This window comes from Bos grunniens, chromosome 10 (assembly GCF_055505025.1).
Source record: "Bos grunniens cultivar Pamir isolate PY7600 chromosome 10, Bosgru_T2T1.0, whole genome shotgun sequence".
Lineage (NCBI taxonomy): Eukaryota > Metazoa > Chordata > Mammalia > Artiodactyla > Bovidae > Bos > Bos grunniens.
Window position 1 is genome coordinate 21,792,721 of NC_141174.1, and position 14,358 is coordinate 21,807,078.

General features: G+C 47.3%; 1 protein-coding gene across 6 annotated transcripts in view; it reads right to left on the reverse strand.

Moving 5' to 3' along the window:
- The window catches only part of SMOC1 (SPARC related modular calcium binding 1), a 146,831-nt gene extending 137,010 nt beyond the window's left edge, over window positions 1-9,821 (reverse strand). For all 6 annotated transcript variants that reach the window (XM_086320015.1, XM_086320013.1, XM_086320011.1 and 3 more), the window contains exon 1: window positions 9,492-9,821. In XM_086320015.1, the coding sequence (XP_086176141.1) occupies window positions 9,492-9,590 (99 nt within the window). In that variant the 5' untranslated portion in view covers window positions 9,591-9,821. The remainder of the gene's footprint in view (window positions 1-9,491) is intronic.
- Between the last annotated feature and the right edge of the window lie 4,537 nt (window positions 9,822-14,358).

Here is a 14,358-nt window from a genome sequence, read left to right on the forward strand (position 1 = left end):
CCAAGGGACTCTCAAGAGTCTTTATGTATGTATGTACCCCTAAATCAAATACATATAATTTTCACATGCTTTCAACCATCTTATAAATATAGCACCATGATGTATGCATTCTACAATTTGCCTTTCTTCACCACATATTTTGATTATGAATTTGATCCATAATAATAAGTGATGCTTTATGTTAGTTTCAGCATTGTGTAATATTCCACTATTTGGATATATCAAAATTTCCATTTCTAGTTTCCTGTTGATGGACAGTTAGCTGGTTTACAATTTTCCAACCAAAAATTGCTCCTGTGAACATCCTTAAATACATCTCTTAATACAGATTTCAGCCCATTTCCCCGGGGTATAGGCCAGAGTGGAATTACAAGCTCAAAGGGTGTGTGCAGCTTCAACTATAATTCTACAAAGTGGTTGTACTAATTTATATCCCCACCAGCAGCAATAAATATACTTTTTACAGTTATGTCCTGCTGAGGTTAATTGAAAACTCTCCTTTAAAGCAGACTGAGTTCAAAGCATGCAGAAATTGAGTCAGAGGCCGATATTAATAGTTACTAACTTAAAAATCAATCCCACATGAGCATAGGACTGACTGTGTCTGATGTAGAAGGGGGCTTATCTGGATTAAGACAGTTTCAGGGATTTCTTTGAATCATGCCTGTTTTAATCTACATTACTTTCCTCTGATATTAAAAATGCTCATTGTAAACAAAATTATTTTAATAATTACTAAGACACATCTCATAGAAATGGAATATCCCCATTATGACCACCATTAATAGCATAACATATACCCCACCTCATTTTTCTAAACGTAAATCAACTTTTTTTTTTTTGCACAAAGGGGATTATATATTTTGGTTTACATTTTACTTCTTTCTACTGTGTAATATTTCTTTAAAAGGAAAGAGACAATCTACATTTATCAAAAATTCTGTTATTCAGTAATTATATACTAAGCACAGAATGAAGTCTATAAAGATAATTAAGCAATGACACCATTAAGAGACTTCCATTCTAAAAGGAAAGAAACTCACAGCTGTAGGTCACAATAATGGCCCCCACTCACCAAGTATCCTCTATGACCTAGGCACTGTATTAGACCTTCAATGAATGTGGTAGGCAGAATAATGTTCAGTCGCTAAATCGTGTCCAACTCTTAAGCACCCGGACTGTAGCCCACCAGGCTCAGACTCTGTCCATGGGATTTCCTAGGCAAGAATACTGGAGTGGGTTGCCATTTCTTTCTCCAAAGCAGAATAATGCCTATGTCCTAATCCTAATGCTGCTATTAACTGCCATGCTATACATACTAATAACTAATACATGCTAATAACTGCCAAGTTATATGGCAAGAAGGAATTAAGGTTGCTAATCAGCCAACCTTAAAATAAGGAGAATGGTTTGGGCCCTCCTGGTGGGCCTGATGTCTTCAATCACAAGGGTCTTTAAGTGGGGAAGAGGGAAGCAGAAGAGTCAGAACCAGAGAGACGGCAGCATGAAAAAGCCCTAACCTGGCTTTGAAGGTGGAAAGGGGCTACAAGCCAAGGAATGCAGGCAGTTTCTAAAGGTAAGAAAATGGATTCTCCCCTAGAGCTTCCAGAAGGGAACTCAGCTCTGATGATTATTCAACCCACTGAGACCTGTGTCAGGCTTCAGACCCCAAAAAATTTGTGTTGCTTAAGCCTCTGGGTTTGTACTATTTGTTACAACAGGAAAAGGTATAGGAGTAGGAAGAGGTATAGGAGGCTAAGACTTCCCACTTCATCCTCCCGCCACCCTGAAACGTAGATGCTATGACTTCCACTAGACAAACTGGGGAACCAAGGACCCAAGAGGTTACATGACCAGCCCAGGCTCACGGTGACACAGCCAGACCCAAACTTGGGTGTGTCTACCCCTGAAGGTTGTGCCCCATTGCCCTCCCTCTCTGGTCAGCCTGGAATCCAGGGCAGATGGGGACACACACTGCCCTGGGGGTAAGCAAAGCACAGGGGGCCGAGAGAACCCTCCTGGGGCGAGGCTGGGAGGACTGTGTGGAGGCTTTCGAATGATGGGCGGGATTTGGACAGAGATGAGGAGGGAAAGAGAGGTCAGGAAATACAGTTCAGCTCAGGGCAACCAAAGTCTGTATATCCCCATCTGAGGGCAGGGATATGCGGTGAGAGATAAGTTGGGGTACCTCGGAGAGGGCCTAATGCCATCCAATAGGATAGCCACTAGCCACCTGTGGCTATTGACATTTTAAATCCATTACGATCAAGTTAAAAAGCCACTTCACCACAGTTTTATGCACCACATTTAACACTTCAATAGCAAAGAAGCAAACAAACAACACAAAACTCCCTTCAATAGCCAAGTGTCTAATACTGGACAGGACAGATATAGGACATATTCATCCCGGCCAAAAGGTCTGCTCCACAGCAACACTGACAAAGGGAAGTCGTTGGAGTCCTTGTTTCTGAGCCACTCAGGGGCACTGAGCACCTGGAGGGGGGCTCAGGTATATAACACTGTCCGCCTCACCATCTCACTTATTACTACTGTTGTGTCCTCTCCCTTGGGGCTTTGCAGAATTTCTCGAAAGACATAATTAATATGCCCCATATTTTGAACTCCCAGTGCTGTCTGATAGATGCTATCTAGTCCTAAAAATGAACCATTCTGGAAAAGTAAGTCCAGTTTTTCTCCACTGCCAACACTTAAAAAAAAAAAAAAACACCATTTGGCCTTTATCTAGTAGAATCAGATCAATGCTGCAGTGAGAAATAGTTTTTAATGGGAAGGGGCACAGACATTTATAGAGTATCTGTCAGGTTTCAAAGCACCTGACACATTATCTCGCAGAACCTCACTCTGTCCCTGTCCCCCCTGATGGTGGCGGGGTTTCTTCTGAGACTCCAGACTTTCTGAGTGGCTTTGTAGAGGCCACCCAGCTCCAGCTCCAGAAGAAAGAGGCTGAAATCAACAGAGGGGATGGCCGAAGTACACAGAGCTCCATACCTAATATGTCTGCCCAAGTTAAGATTAATTCGTGATCTAGCAATTGAGTTTAGAATGACATCAGGTGCAAAAGGAAGTCCAACTAATTGTTCTACTGACCTGTGTCGCTTGGGGTCTCCTTATGAGGCTATTGGGAGTGTTGGTGGAGATCCAGTTCTCTTACCCCCTCAGGGACTCAGGGTTCACGCACTGCACGTTTGGACAACGCTAACCCTGTTTGGCAGCCTCACAAGCAGCTCTGATCGATTTCCCATCCGCAGCTCAACCCTTGTCCTCTCCCAAACTGCTTCACGGTGACAAATGCAGCAGGAGGGGGCCTCCACACTGACATCACCCCCCCACCAGCAGCAGCGATGCCAAGAACTTGGCCGCTTAAACAATAGAACTCTATGTGGTCAGGAGAGAAAGGGTGCCCTGTACCTGCTAAGTGGGGGCCATGCTCCCCTTCCCAGCCTCTGCCATGGGGACTGAAGAAAGAGGCCGGAATGAAGGCAGGGATCAGCCAGAAACATGCCTTCCCCACCCCCACAGGCAAGTAAGGCTTCTGGCCCAAGCGTCAGCTAGTGAACCTTTCCGCTCCGCAGGGCTGGGAACTCAGATGTACAAGGTCGATCCCCCTGAGCAAGGAAGGTGCACGATGGCCCACAGAGGGCTCAGCTTTACAAATGAGCCCATTGGCCAGGAAGATGTAGGTATTTATGCCAGAGCCTCGGCCGGCTCAGAGTCTAACTAGACAAGAATTCAAACAAAAACCAATAATCACTCCCAACATGGTATTGCGGGTAGTTTCTAACTATGTACATCTGGAAAGGATGACAGGGGGGAGCAGAAGGAGACAAGAAAGGAGTCCCTACTCAGGGAATTTGTGTTCATCTGATATCATGTGCAAAGAACTGAATTAATCATAATCTTTGGCTATGATTTTTCCAGTGGTCATGTATGGATGTGAGAGTTGGACTATAAAGAAAGCTGAGTGCCGAAGAATTGATGCTTTTGAACTGTGGTGTTGGAGAAGACTCTTGAGAGTCCATTGAACGGCAAGGAGATCCAACCAGTCCATCCTAAAGGAGATCAATCCTCGGTGTTCATTGGAAGGACTGATGTTGAAGCTGAAACTCCAATAATTTGGCCACCTGATGCGAAGAGCTGACTCATTTGAAAAGACCCTGATGCTGGGAAAGATTGAGGGAAGGAGAAGAAGGGGACGACAGAGGATAAGATGGTTGGATGGCATTAGCAACTCAATGGACATGAGTTTGGGTAAACTCTGGGAGTTGGTGATGGACAGGGAGGCCTAGCGTGCTGCGGTTCATGGGGTCGCAAAGAGTCGGACACGACTGAGCAGTTGAACTGGACTGAACCTGGTTCATGACACACTCAATATTGGCCTATGCAGGAGCCACACTTATTTTTTATACACCAGCTATTTTGATCTTTGCCAATGGACAAATAACTTCAAACTCACCTCACCTCCCTTCTCTGAAAAGGTAAAGTATTGATACTAACTTACACTAATATGATTTTCCCAGCCAATCCAATATCTGCCTCACCCTAACCTCCCCTGATCTTGTATACCTTGTTTTTCTTTTCATATAGTTTTCTTGCAGCTCTATGTATTCCTAAAAGTTTTTTCTTTGACTTTAGCTGTTTATGAATTTATAAAAGATGTCACATTGCATCTTTCATTGTATTTCTTTTACTTAATATCGTATTACTCAGAGGCATCCATATTTTTGCATGTCACTGTTGATCATTTGTTTTGACTGACTATAATTCTCCACCTTCCAACTGATGGCTTATTTGGCTCTTTCCAGGTTCGTGGTAGTGTGAACTCAGTTGCATATGTCTCCTTCTGGACATGAGTTTTTCTTGGGCGCGTACACCTAGAAGTGGAATCACCAGGCCGTAAGAAATGTGGACGTTTGGGACATTCACTTACAGCCCAATGGTTAAGACTCCAAGCTTTCACTGCCAAGGGCTAGGGTTCAGTCCCTGGATGGGGAACTAAAATCCCCCAAGACAAGCGGGGTGGCCAAAAAAAATGCGCACCTTCAACTTTAGGACATAATACCAAAGTGCTTTCCATTTGCTTGGGTTTCCTAGAGTTTCTAAGACGATTGCTTCCTCTTCCTGTCTTCCTCATTTGTGCCAGCTCCATCAAAAGGTTTAAATCAGATTCTTGGCCTAACACCAGAGTAGCCTCTCAGCTAAATCCACCACGTGGAAAAAAGGGGGAAAAAAGGCTCTTGTTCTGAACACAGATAATAAGAAGGGCATCTCTGCAGACACAAGGCCCCACCCTCATCCAGACACTGAGACAGGTTAGTCAAAGAGAAGGGAACTATCTACAAGCTGCTTCACATTTGGCAAATGCAAGATTTTTTTAAAAGGGTTTACATGGAGCCAAAGCTTGTTCCCCCATCCAAGTTTTGCTTGCTCAGTCTCTCCACCCCCACGCCTCCCATAACCACCACACACTTTAGGAACAAAAGCCTAAAATGGAAAAAAATAATAAATTGTGAAGTAACCGATTTCATTTAAGTGAGAGCAGGGAGTACAGCATGGATGTCACAGTACAGTCAAATTCATTTCAATAAATATGTACAGTACACTTTGCAGTGTGACCAGCACACTGACAAATAACATCTTTACTCTGCCCTCGAGAGGTTGTAAACTTGTTCACTTAACAAGACAAAATAATGGACGGAGTCCAAAGGGGCAAGTTAATGCTAAGAGGATGAAGATGTGGGTCTGATCTCAAGATGCTCACTGTAAAATTAGCCAAAGTTAAGAACACAAGTGAATCAGATATTGAAGCTGTGCAAAGGTAGAGAGTGATCAATTCTAACCAACTTGGAGAGTGATGCTAGAGCTAGGTTTCAAAGGAGGAGTTCTCGAGAGGAGAGAGGATAAAGAATACAGCTAAAAAAATTAAGAAATCCAATTTTTCTTCTATTTCTCAAACTTCTTAAAATCTATTCCCTGCCTCCAGTCCTGTATCAAGAAAATGGAACCTGTGAATCACTGATAAACACGCATTATCTGGGGACTTGCCTGGTGGCCCAGTGCTTAAGACTCTGCTCCCAGTACAGGGGGCAAGGATCCAATCCTGATTGGGGAACGAAGATTCGGCATGCCACTCAGGGAGGCCGACATAAATAAATAAATAAAATGTTAAAGCACGCATCATCTACATTTGTTTGTTCATTCCACAGGTGCCAGGCCCTGTGCTGAGTTCTGGGGGATACACCCATGGACAAGCTGGGCACGAACCTGCCTTCACCCAGCTCCCAGTCTGCAGAACAGATGGAGGTTTAGACAAAGACAGGCAGTGGCTTGGCTTGGCCGTCAGACTCCATGGGCCTGAGAGAGCCCCTCCCCCATCTAACCCTCCCCAGAAACATTTTCAGTAAATTGTGCAGGATTAAACAAATGGCTGCCTCCTCCATAATTAAAAAGCTCCTGACCAGCATCCCAGGTAGCCATGTGGCCACTCAGAGCCGAGAGACCAAGAAATCAGGTGCTTCCTATATAATAGCCTCCAATCTGATACCTGATAGCTGCTGGGAGCCAGAGTCAAACAAATGTCAGGCATTTTATGAAGGCAGGAAGCAAATAAGGGGGCAAGGATTGGAGTCTAGGCCTCAAGGGAGCTCAATTAGTGAGCCAGATAAAGTTAAACCGAAAGGGCATGCTCTGGGTTTCCTAGAAAGCCAGCTGGAAAAGATGCCAATCCCTAAGCCTCTGTCACTCAAAAGATTAACAGAAGAGACCCAGGGATGCCCAAGGGAACACTGCAACAGCCAGATGTTTCTGCTCCTCTCATGACACTGCTGCCCACAACCAGGACCGCATTTCTGACGCCACCAAGAAGCCACAGAAGAGAACTGCAGGCTTCCGGAATAGGTTGAAACTCAAGGCATCACCCTTTAGCGATGCAGACACAAAAAAATCTTGTTAATAGTGCTTTCTTACAGACAGACTCACCTGATGCCCATTTCACAGGAATGGCACCGCTAGTCGGACGAACACTTCCTGCAGCTGCTTGGTGGTGTGAAAAGCACACAAGCCCACAACGTGCACATCCATATATACTGGGACGTGGCTCCCACCGCTACGCATGCACCATGTTCCAAGCAAGGCTTTTACCCTCCTGAGTCTCACTTTCAAAATGACACTAAAAAGACCCACCTTCTTGCTCTTATAAACATAAGTGATCATGGAAAGTGCCCGGCCCAAGAATTCATAAATGCGGGCTCTTACTGGGGTCTATAAATGCATCCAGGTCAACACAGCAGCTTTCCCTTGGTACTTTCTAAATGTGTGTGTGTGTATGTGTTTGTGTCTGTGTGACAGAGAGACAGAGAAAAGGAGAAAGAGAGAGAAAAAAATTCGGCTGGAACACACAGAGGCCTATTTACACTTTCTATTTGTGTTCCACCATTTCTATCAAATTAATAAACTAAAGAAGCCCGAGGGAAAACTAACCCATGTCTCTGTTTTCCCTTGAAGTCCCTAGCTTTCCCCTAAGAGCTGCTTCCTCCAGTTTCAGGAGGCAAGGAAGGAGAGCCATATGGCTTGAGACCCTAGACTCGCCCAGCAACAAACGAGCCCCCCACCATTTGTCTCCGGGCCTCTCATGTGGGCGGGCATCCAGCTTTCAGTCGGGTGCTCTGGTCTGCGTCTCTGTCTTGACTGTTCCTAATTATTGGAGGGAACGCCGTGGCTCTCCTGACCTCGGAGTTTAAAAGCTGCGAGTCCTAATATCAAACCAAGCAGCTTCATTTAAAAGGCATCCTCATCTGCATCCATAAAAGTCACTCCCGGAGCCCTGGCTTGCCCCAGCTTCGGGAATGCCTGCTGTCGAGGATTTATGACACGCCCTGGCTCTAATCGGCCGCACTTTAACTGCTGCTGTTGCACATCTGGTCATAAAAGCAAGGGCCGGCCCAACATGGGGACAAACACTTTTCTTTCCTAAGTGGCTGCAAATCTGATCTCACAGTGATAGCCAGGCTCAGATGTAATCAGCCAGCATCTGGGCAGTCATTAAGGCTTGTCAAGCTTTGCGAGGCTTTTCCCACACACACGACAGATATAAAGATGATTCTCACAGAGCGAGCGCTAGGAAGAAAGAACAAGCAATCTGAACAGGTGGCAATGGGCTAGGCCAAACGATATCCAGGAAAGCACAAGCTGGTTAAGGAGCCAATCTTTTCACAAAGATACTAGCTCCTTCCACATGGACTCCCCTGCTGCCTGGAGAAGGCAGGCAGCTATCTCTACAGACAACTGCCCTGACATAAGGTAATTCTTGGCCAGAGATCCTCTAGTCATCCTTGTTGTTTAGTCACTAAGTCGTGTCTGACTCTTTTGTAATTCCGTGGACCGTAGCCCGCCAGGCTCCTCTGTCCATGGAATTATCCAGGCAAGAATCCTGGAGTGGGTTGCCATTTCCCTCTCCAGGGGATCTTCCCAACCCAGGGATAGAACTCATGTCTCCTGCTTGGCAGGCCCGAGTCGTTACCACTGAACCACCTGGGAAGCCCCATCCTCTGGATAAGTTTGGTCAAATGAACCACTGGGTGGTTTAAGAGTACACTTTTTAAGGTAGTAGAATCCTTCATTAGACAACTGGGTTATATGGGAGCAAGAATCTAGCCCAGAAAGGAACACAATGTTGTCGGTTCCGGATGTTTTACAATGCCCTGGACAGCCTGCCCTGTGCGCAGAATTGGCACGTTTCACATCGTTCAGGAACTCCAATCAGACCAAGGTTCAACAAGTAGTGCAACCTCCCGGGCGGAACGCAAGGAAAGAGCTCCTCGAACACTGCCAGTTCCTCTCCACCAGCTCTCCACAGCCCCCCATCTCCACCCCTCCTCTGCGGCTGTGCCCAGCAGGAGGGAGCATTAAAATTATCTGCTGTGGGTTTTACGAGCAGCGATCGCTTTTTAAAACAACAACAACACAAGGTCCTTGTGTGGCTCTCCGGTAACCTAAAACCCTGGAGGCAGAGCTGCTCTCCCCCCAACCGCCCCCCGCCCCTGCCGCCGCCGACGCCTCCTGCCAAGAACGCCAGCGCTCTGGGACCGCGCGCGGGGTGAGCCCACGGAGCAGCCCTGCTTGAGCGGAGAGCCAGGAGGCACCTCGGATGCAGGAGGCACCTCTATGCGTCTTGGAGCAAAATGCCCCGAGAGGAGAGATGGGGAAAGAGAACTCACCAGTGACAGTAGGGGGAGAGGGGGAGGAGGGGGAAGGCAGAGTCGGTGCTGCAAGAAAGAAGGGGTAGGGCGGGGGGGAACAATGGGAGAAATTTTAATTTCAGCAACTTCGCCAAGAAGCCCACCGGCGACGGGGTAGTAGGTGGGGGGTGGAGGGGGCACAGGTTCTAATACCTCCCTCTCCGGTCCCCAAGGGATGAAGGCCAGCGACCTGAGGTCTCCTTCCGCAGGTGGGCGCGCGGCTGGAGGCACACTTACCCTGGGGCCGGTGGTGCGGTGGTCGTGAGCCGGGGACAGCTGCACTAACGCCAGCAGCAAGTGGGGCGTGAGCAGGCGGGCGCAGCGCGCGGGCAGCATGGTGCCAGGCCGGTCCGGGCAGCGGGCTGCGGGCAGGGGTGGCGGGCTTCACGGAGCGCACGGCCGCGCCGGGCTTCCTGCCTTCCTTCCCACCCCGGGGGACCCTGGCGACGGCGGGCGGCGGCAGCGCGGGATCGCGGAGGCTGCAGCCGAAGCGCGCGCTCATGAACCGCCCCGAGAGCGGAGCTGAGCGCTAGCGTGTGCTCTGCGCGCGGCGCTCTCCGCTCGGCTGGGCCGCGGCGGCAGCAGGTTGGATGCCAGAGCCCGGGCCATGGGAATTCCCGTTATAAACCCCCGGGAGGGGCGGGGCGGAGCCCGGCGGCCCTGGCTGACTGGCCGAGAGGCCCGTGGCAGCCGCCCCTCGGGCAGGTGAAAGCCAATGGGAGAGAGGAAAGAGGGGCGGCTCGCGACCGTCCCCACCGAGGAGCGACACTCGGTGGCTCGACCGAGTGGGATCTAGGAGAGACCGGCATAACGAGGAACTTTATCTTGGCCCTTCGGTCCAGAAAAGTGTCCGAGAGCTCCAGCAGCCTGAACATACCAGAATGCCCGCCCGCTAATGATCACACCTTAAGCTTGTTTAGTTTTCAGTAAGTGAGTTGTCACATCAGCCGGATGAAATAGGTAGGGAAAACACTCCTAGCCCCGTTTTCTCAGATGAGGGTAAGGGCACAGGAGGGGCTGACAAATCTGCTTCCCGGCTGCACCAACACCAAGAACAGCTGGGAAGTCGCCAGGTCACCAGCGTTAGGAGTGGGACTTGGGCGCATTCGCTGCTTGCAGACAAAGTAACACATTAAGTTCTACAGCAGCGGCCCGGGAGCAGTGTCAGGGAGAGAGAGGAAGCTCCTGCTGGGCATCTCCTTGCTGGGGAGGGCCCCTGTGGGTATGAGATGATGCCAACCCATGGTCCCGTGGTGGATACAGGATTAGAACCCAGGTGTCCTGGCTCCCTGCCTGAACTAGAAGGCCAACAGGCAGCTTCTCTGTGGCCCAGGAGCCCTGGCAGGAGAGGTCAGAGGGGACGTGGTCTCCTGACCGGGGAAAGAAAGAGGAAAAAGCACTGATAGGAGGGGGAATCTGTGGATGAAGAGACCCCAGAGATGGGTCAGAGGAGGCAGGGAGACCTCTCTTGAGTGCCAGTAGGATGTTAGAAGGCTCTGCCCAGGACAATCCCCAGGAGTTCATCTTGGGAATGGTCACAGACACATCACACCAGCCCTTCAAAGGAGCGAGAAGGTCCACTGCATTCAACCTAAGAGAACCATGGTTTACCTTCATAAGTGGAACACAACCCTTAGTGTTTATTTTCTTTGGTATGGACCACTCACTTGAAGGCGAGGGGTTCTTTAACCACGCTGGAAGCAGCGCCAGGGCTTAACTCCTCTCCCTGTGAGCTTAAGAGGTCCTGACAAAGGTTAACTCTGCTCCCTCTCTCCTGGGTTGCATTAACAAGCTTCCCCACCCAACTCCTGCATTCAGTTTTGCCCTCCCGGCTTGCCTGCCACCTAGCCTCTACCCAGCAGCCAGTCACCCTTCTAAAACTCAAACCTGAATCGTCACTCTCTGCTTAAAAGGCTTCAACTCTCCCCAGTGTCATCAGATCAAAAAGCCCTGACTGGATGTTAGAACAATTATAAAGTACTGATGGTTCTTCAAACAAAAATGAGAAACTGCTCTAAGAGAATTGTCTGTCTTCCTCTGCTGGGAAATAGCGGGAAATAGTTAATGCTCTCTGGAGCCTGTCCGCATGGGTTCAAATCCTGGGTCTGCCACCTAGTGGTATAACCTTGTACAAGTCACTTTGCTTATCTGAGGTGCTGCTTTCCCTTCTGTAAAATGGGAATAAAAATAGTTCCCACCTCATGAGTAGTTGTCAGGATTGAAGGAGATGGAATATATAAGTTCCTTAGAATGACTGTGTTATGAATATCACAACCGGGCACCTGAAGAGGGCAGTACAAATGCCTCATCTCATTTTACCCTCTGAATGATCCTATGAAGTTGACAGAGAGATCCAGCTTTACAGGTAAGTAAAGCAGATATCCCATGCGATTGGGACTTGCCTGGCCTCGTTTGGCTGGTAAACGACAGCAAACATTCAAGCACAGGTTTTCAGAGTCTAATTCTGCCTCCATCATCTGATAACTGCGATGTCCATTCACACAGAGTTCAACAGTTCCTGTGTGCTTCCTGGGAATTTTTTCAGTGGCCTGCAAGGGAGCTGAGATTCTGAGCTTCACTGAGTTTCAGTGAAAAGCGTGGAAACAGCAAGGGTCAGCCTTTCCTGGAAACAGCCCTTGTGATCTGGCATCCTGGGAATTTGCCCAGCTGGACTTGTCCGTTTCTCCCATGCCTCATGAAGCACGTACATCAATTTCCCTGTGCCTGCCTAAGTGCCCCTCCATCAGGGGCTCCCCAGGATGAGAATGTCACCATCAGGCTCAGTAGTGCGGTAGGTTTGTCCTGACTCTACCACCTTACCACATGCACCCATCAAGCTGGTCAAGTTCTTTCTGTTGCTGGAATTATTGAGAAATCTACTGGAGTAAGTGAATATGCTTGAGATGGCCCCCCAGTATCTGGCAGCACAAAGTGCGGAGGGAAAAGACACTGCAATAGTCCTTTCCATCCGTAACACCACAGGCTGCTCTCTAGCCAGAAAGCTTGTTTCCAAGTGGTCGCTGGTCCAAAAGTCTACATTATTCTGGATTTCAACCATATAGCTTAGTTTAAAATATGAGCAACTGCTTTCCAGTTACTTTGCTCAGCAAAGTAATTTTGCTTTCCCTCCGGTTGGCATGGGAGGCCTTTTGTAACCATGGCTATCATTCAAACGATGCATTTTCTTCTCCCGACTCCTCCCAAGCCCAGAGAAGGTTAGAAATTCCAGAGAACTACTAGTCCCAAACATCGTCTCTCTGCCAGGCTCAATCGTCTGATCCAAGCAAAAGTGAAATTGACAAGTTCCTTCTTTCCCTGGAGGCCAAGCTTACGGTCCAAAAATAAATCTAGCTCTCCTGGCATCTGGTCTGTCCAGTTTCAGCCTTGCTTCTTGTCCTGTGGGACTTCTGTTTGCAAGGGGATATTTCAGTGAGGAAAAAAAATACTTTATATCCCATGTTGAGGTCTGAGAGCTTCAAATATTTATTAGCAACTAGGAACGCCCATTTCAAATATATGTTTCTGTACAGGCCAGGAGTCTTGTCTCATATTCAGAATAGATTCTTTCTATTCATTTTAACAAGCACTTTGATGCATCTCTTTCTATGCCTAACACAATGCTCATTATAAAAAGGATCTTTGAATGCATACCCTGCCCTCTGAAAGGTTATAATCTAAGACACAGCAGACAGAGACCTGGAGAATATATTTAAGAATAAAGACTGCAGTGTGTTTTGGGGACTCAGAGAGCAGAGACCTACTAAAAACCTAATGGCAGGGAATGTTTCAGAAAGGTAGGTCTTTAATGCTGCTTTGGAGAAAGGTGCTTCTGTAATATAAACACACCTTGATTTATACTTGCTTCACGTGTGATACCACTACCAACAGAGAAAGGTGAGTGGTGTCTAAGGTTCAGGACTCTTTTCAAATATACGACGGAGATCAGAAACCTGGAACATCAAGAATCCTGGGCTCTGTTTCTAGATTTGTGACAGACTTGCTGAAAAACTTAGCATTGGGCTGAGATAGTTATTATTATTTCCATTATGCAGGTGAGATTGACCCACAGAAGGTAATCTTACCACGGTCAGTCCTTACACTTTAAATATACATGACAACTGATAACACACACAAAAGTAAATAGGTGAGGTAATGGATGTGTTAATTAACTCGATGGGCAGAATCCTTTCATAAAATGTGTATATTACATTGTACACTTTACATATCTTACAATTTTACTTGTCAATTATACCTTAATAAAGCTGAAAAATATATATACATGACAAAAATAGTTTAGAATGACAAAAATTTAGATTTTCTCTTTTGGACACAAACTCCCTTCAAGGTCTAGGGTAGCTCTCTCTAACCCAGGCTTCTTCTATTGTCTATTTGTCAGCTTGTCTATTTGTAACAAGCAACTTCTCCCTCATAATCCAAGATGCCTGCTCAATCTCCATGCATCACATTTGTCTTCCAGCCCACAGGGAGGAAAAAGAGGGAAAGAAGAGCATGCCCCTCTCTTTAAAGATAACTCCCAGAAGTCACAGTCACCATATCTCATCGGTTAAAACCTAGTGACCTGACCAAACTTAGCCACAAATAAGGCTAAAAAAAATTGTTATTAATTTAAGGTGGCCACACGTGTCCAGTTGAAAATCAGAGTTTATGTTACCAAGGAAGGAGAAAACCCTGGGACAAAAATAGAAGTAGAAGCCATCATCATTATCATATCTTGAGTTGCCAAATGAAAGAACCATGGACAATGCAATGTAGTCCAGAATGTTTAGCTGTGGCTTTCCTCTAGCTCTGCACATCTAGCTCCCTCATGCTCAAAACATTAATGGCCTAAGGGCCAGACACCCAGACTCTCGATGCCACAAAAATTTACTTCTGGTATTTCCCTCTCTTAGGCACCTTCAAGTGGGAGGATCTGAGAACATACTTGGATGAGGCTCAAGCCACACAGTGCCAGAGTGGCAAGAAAGAAGCCCCCTGACGAGACGAGCAATTAGGACCACTGGGAAGAATGCCATCTTTGTGAAAATATTCTGGGCAATCGCCTGTATTCTTCTGTTTCTGTTTCTTTCCCTCCCGCATCCACCTA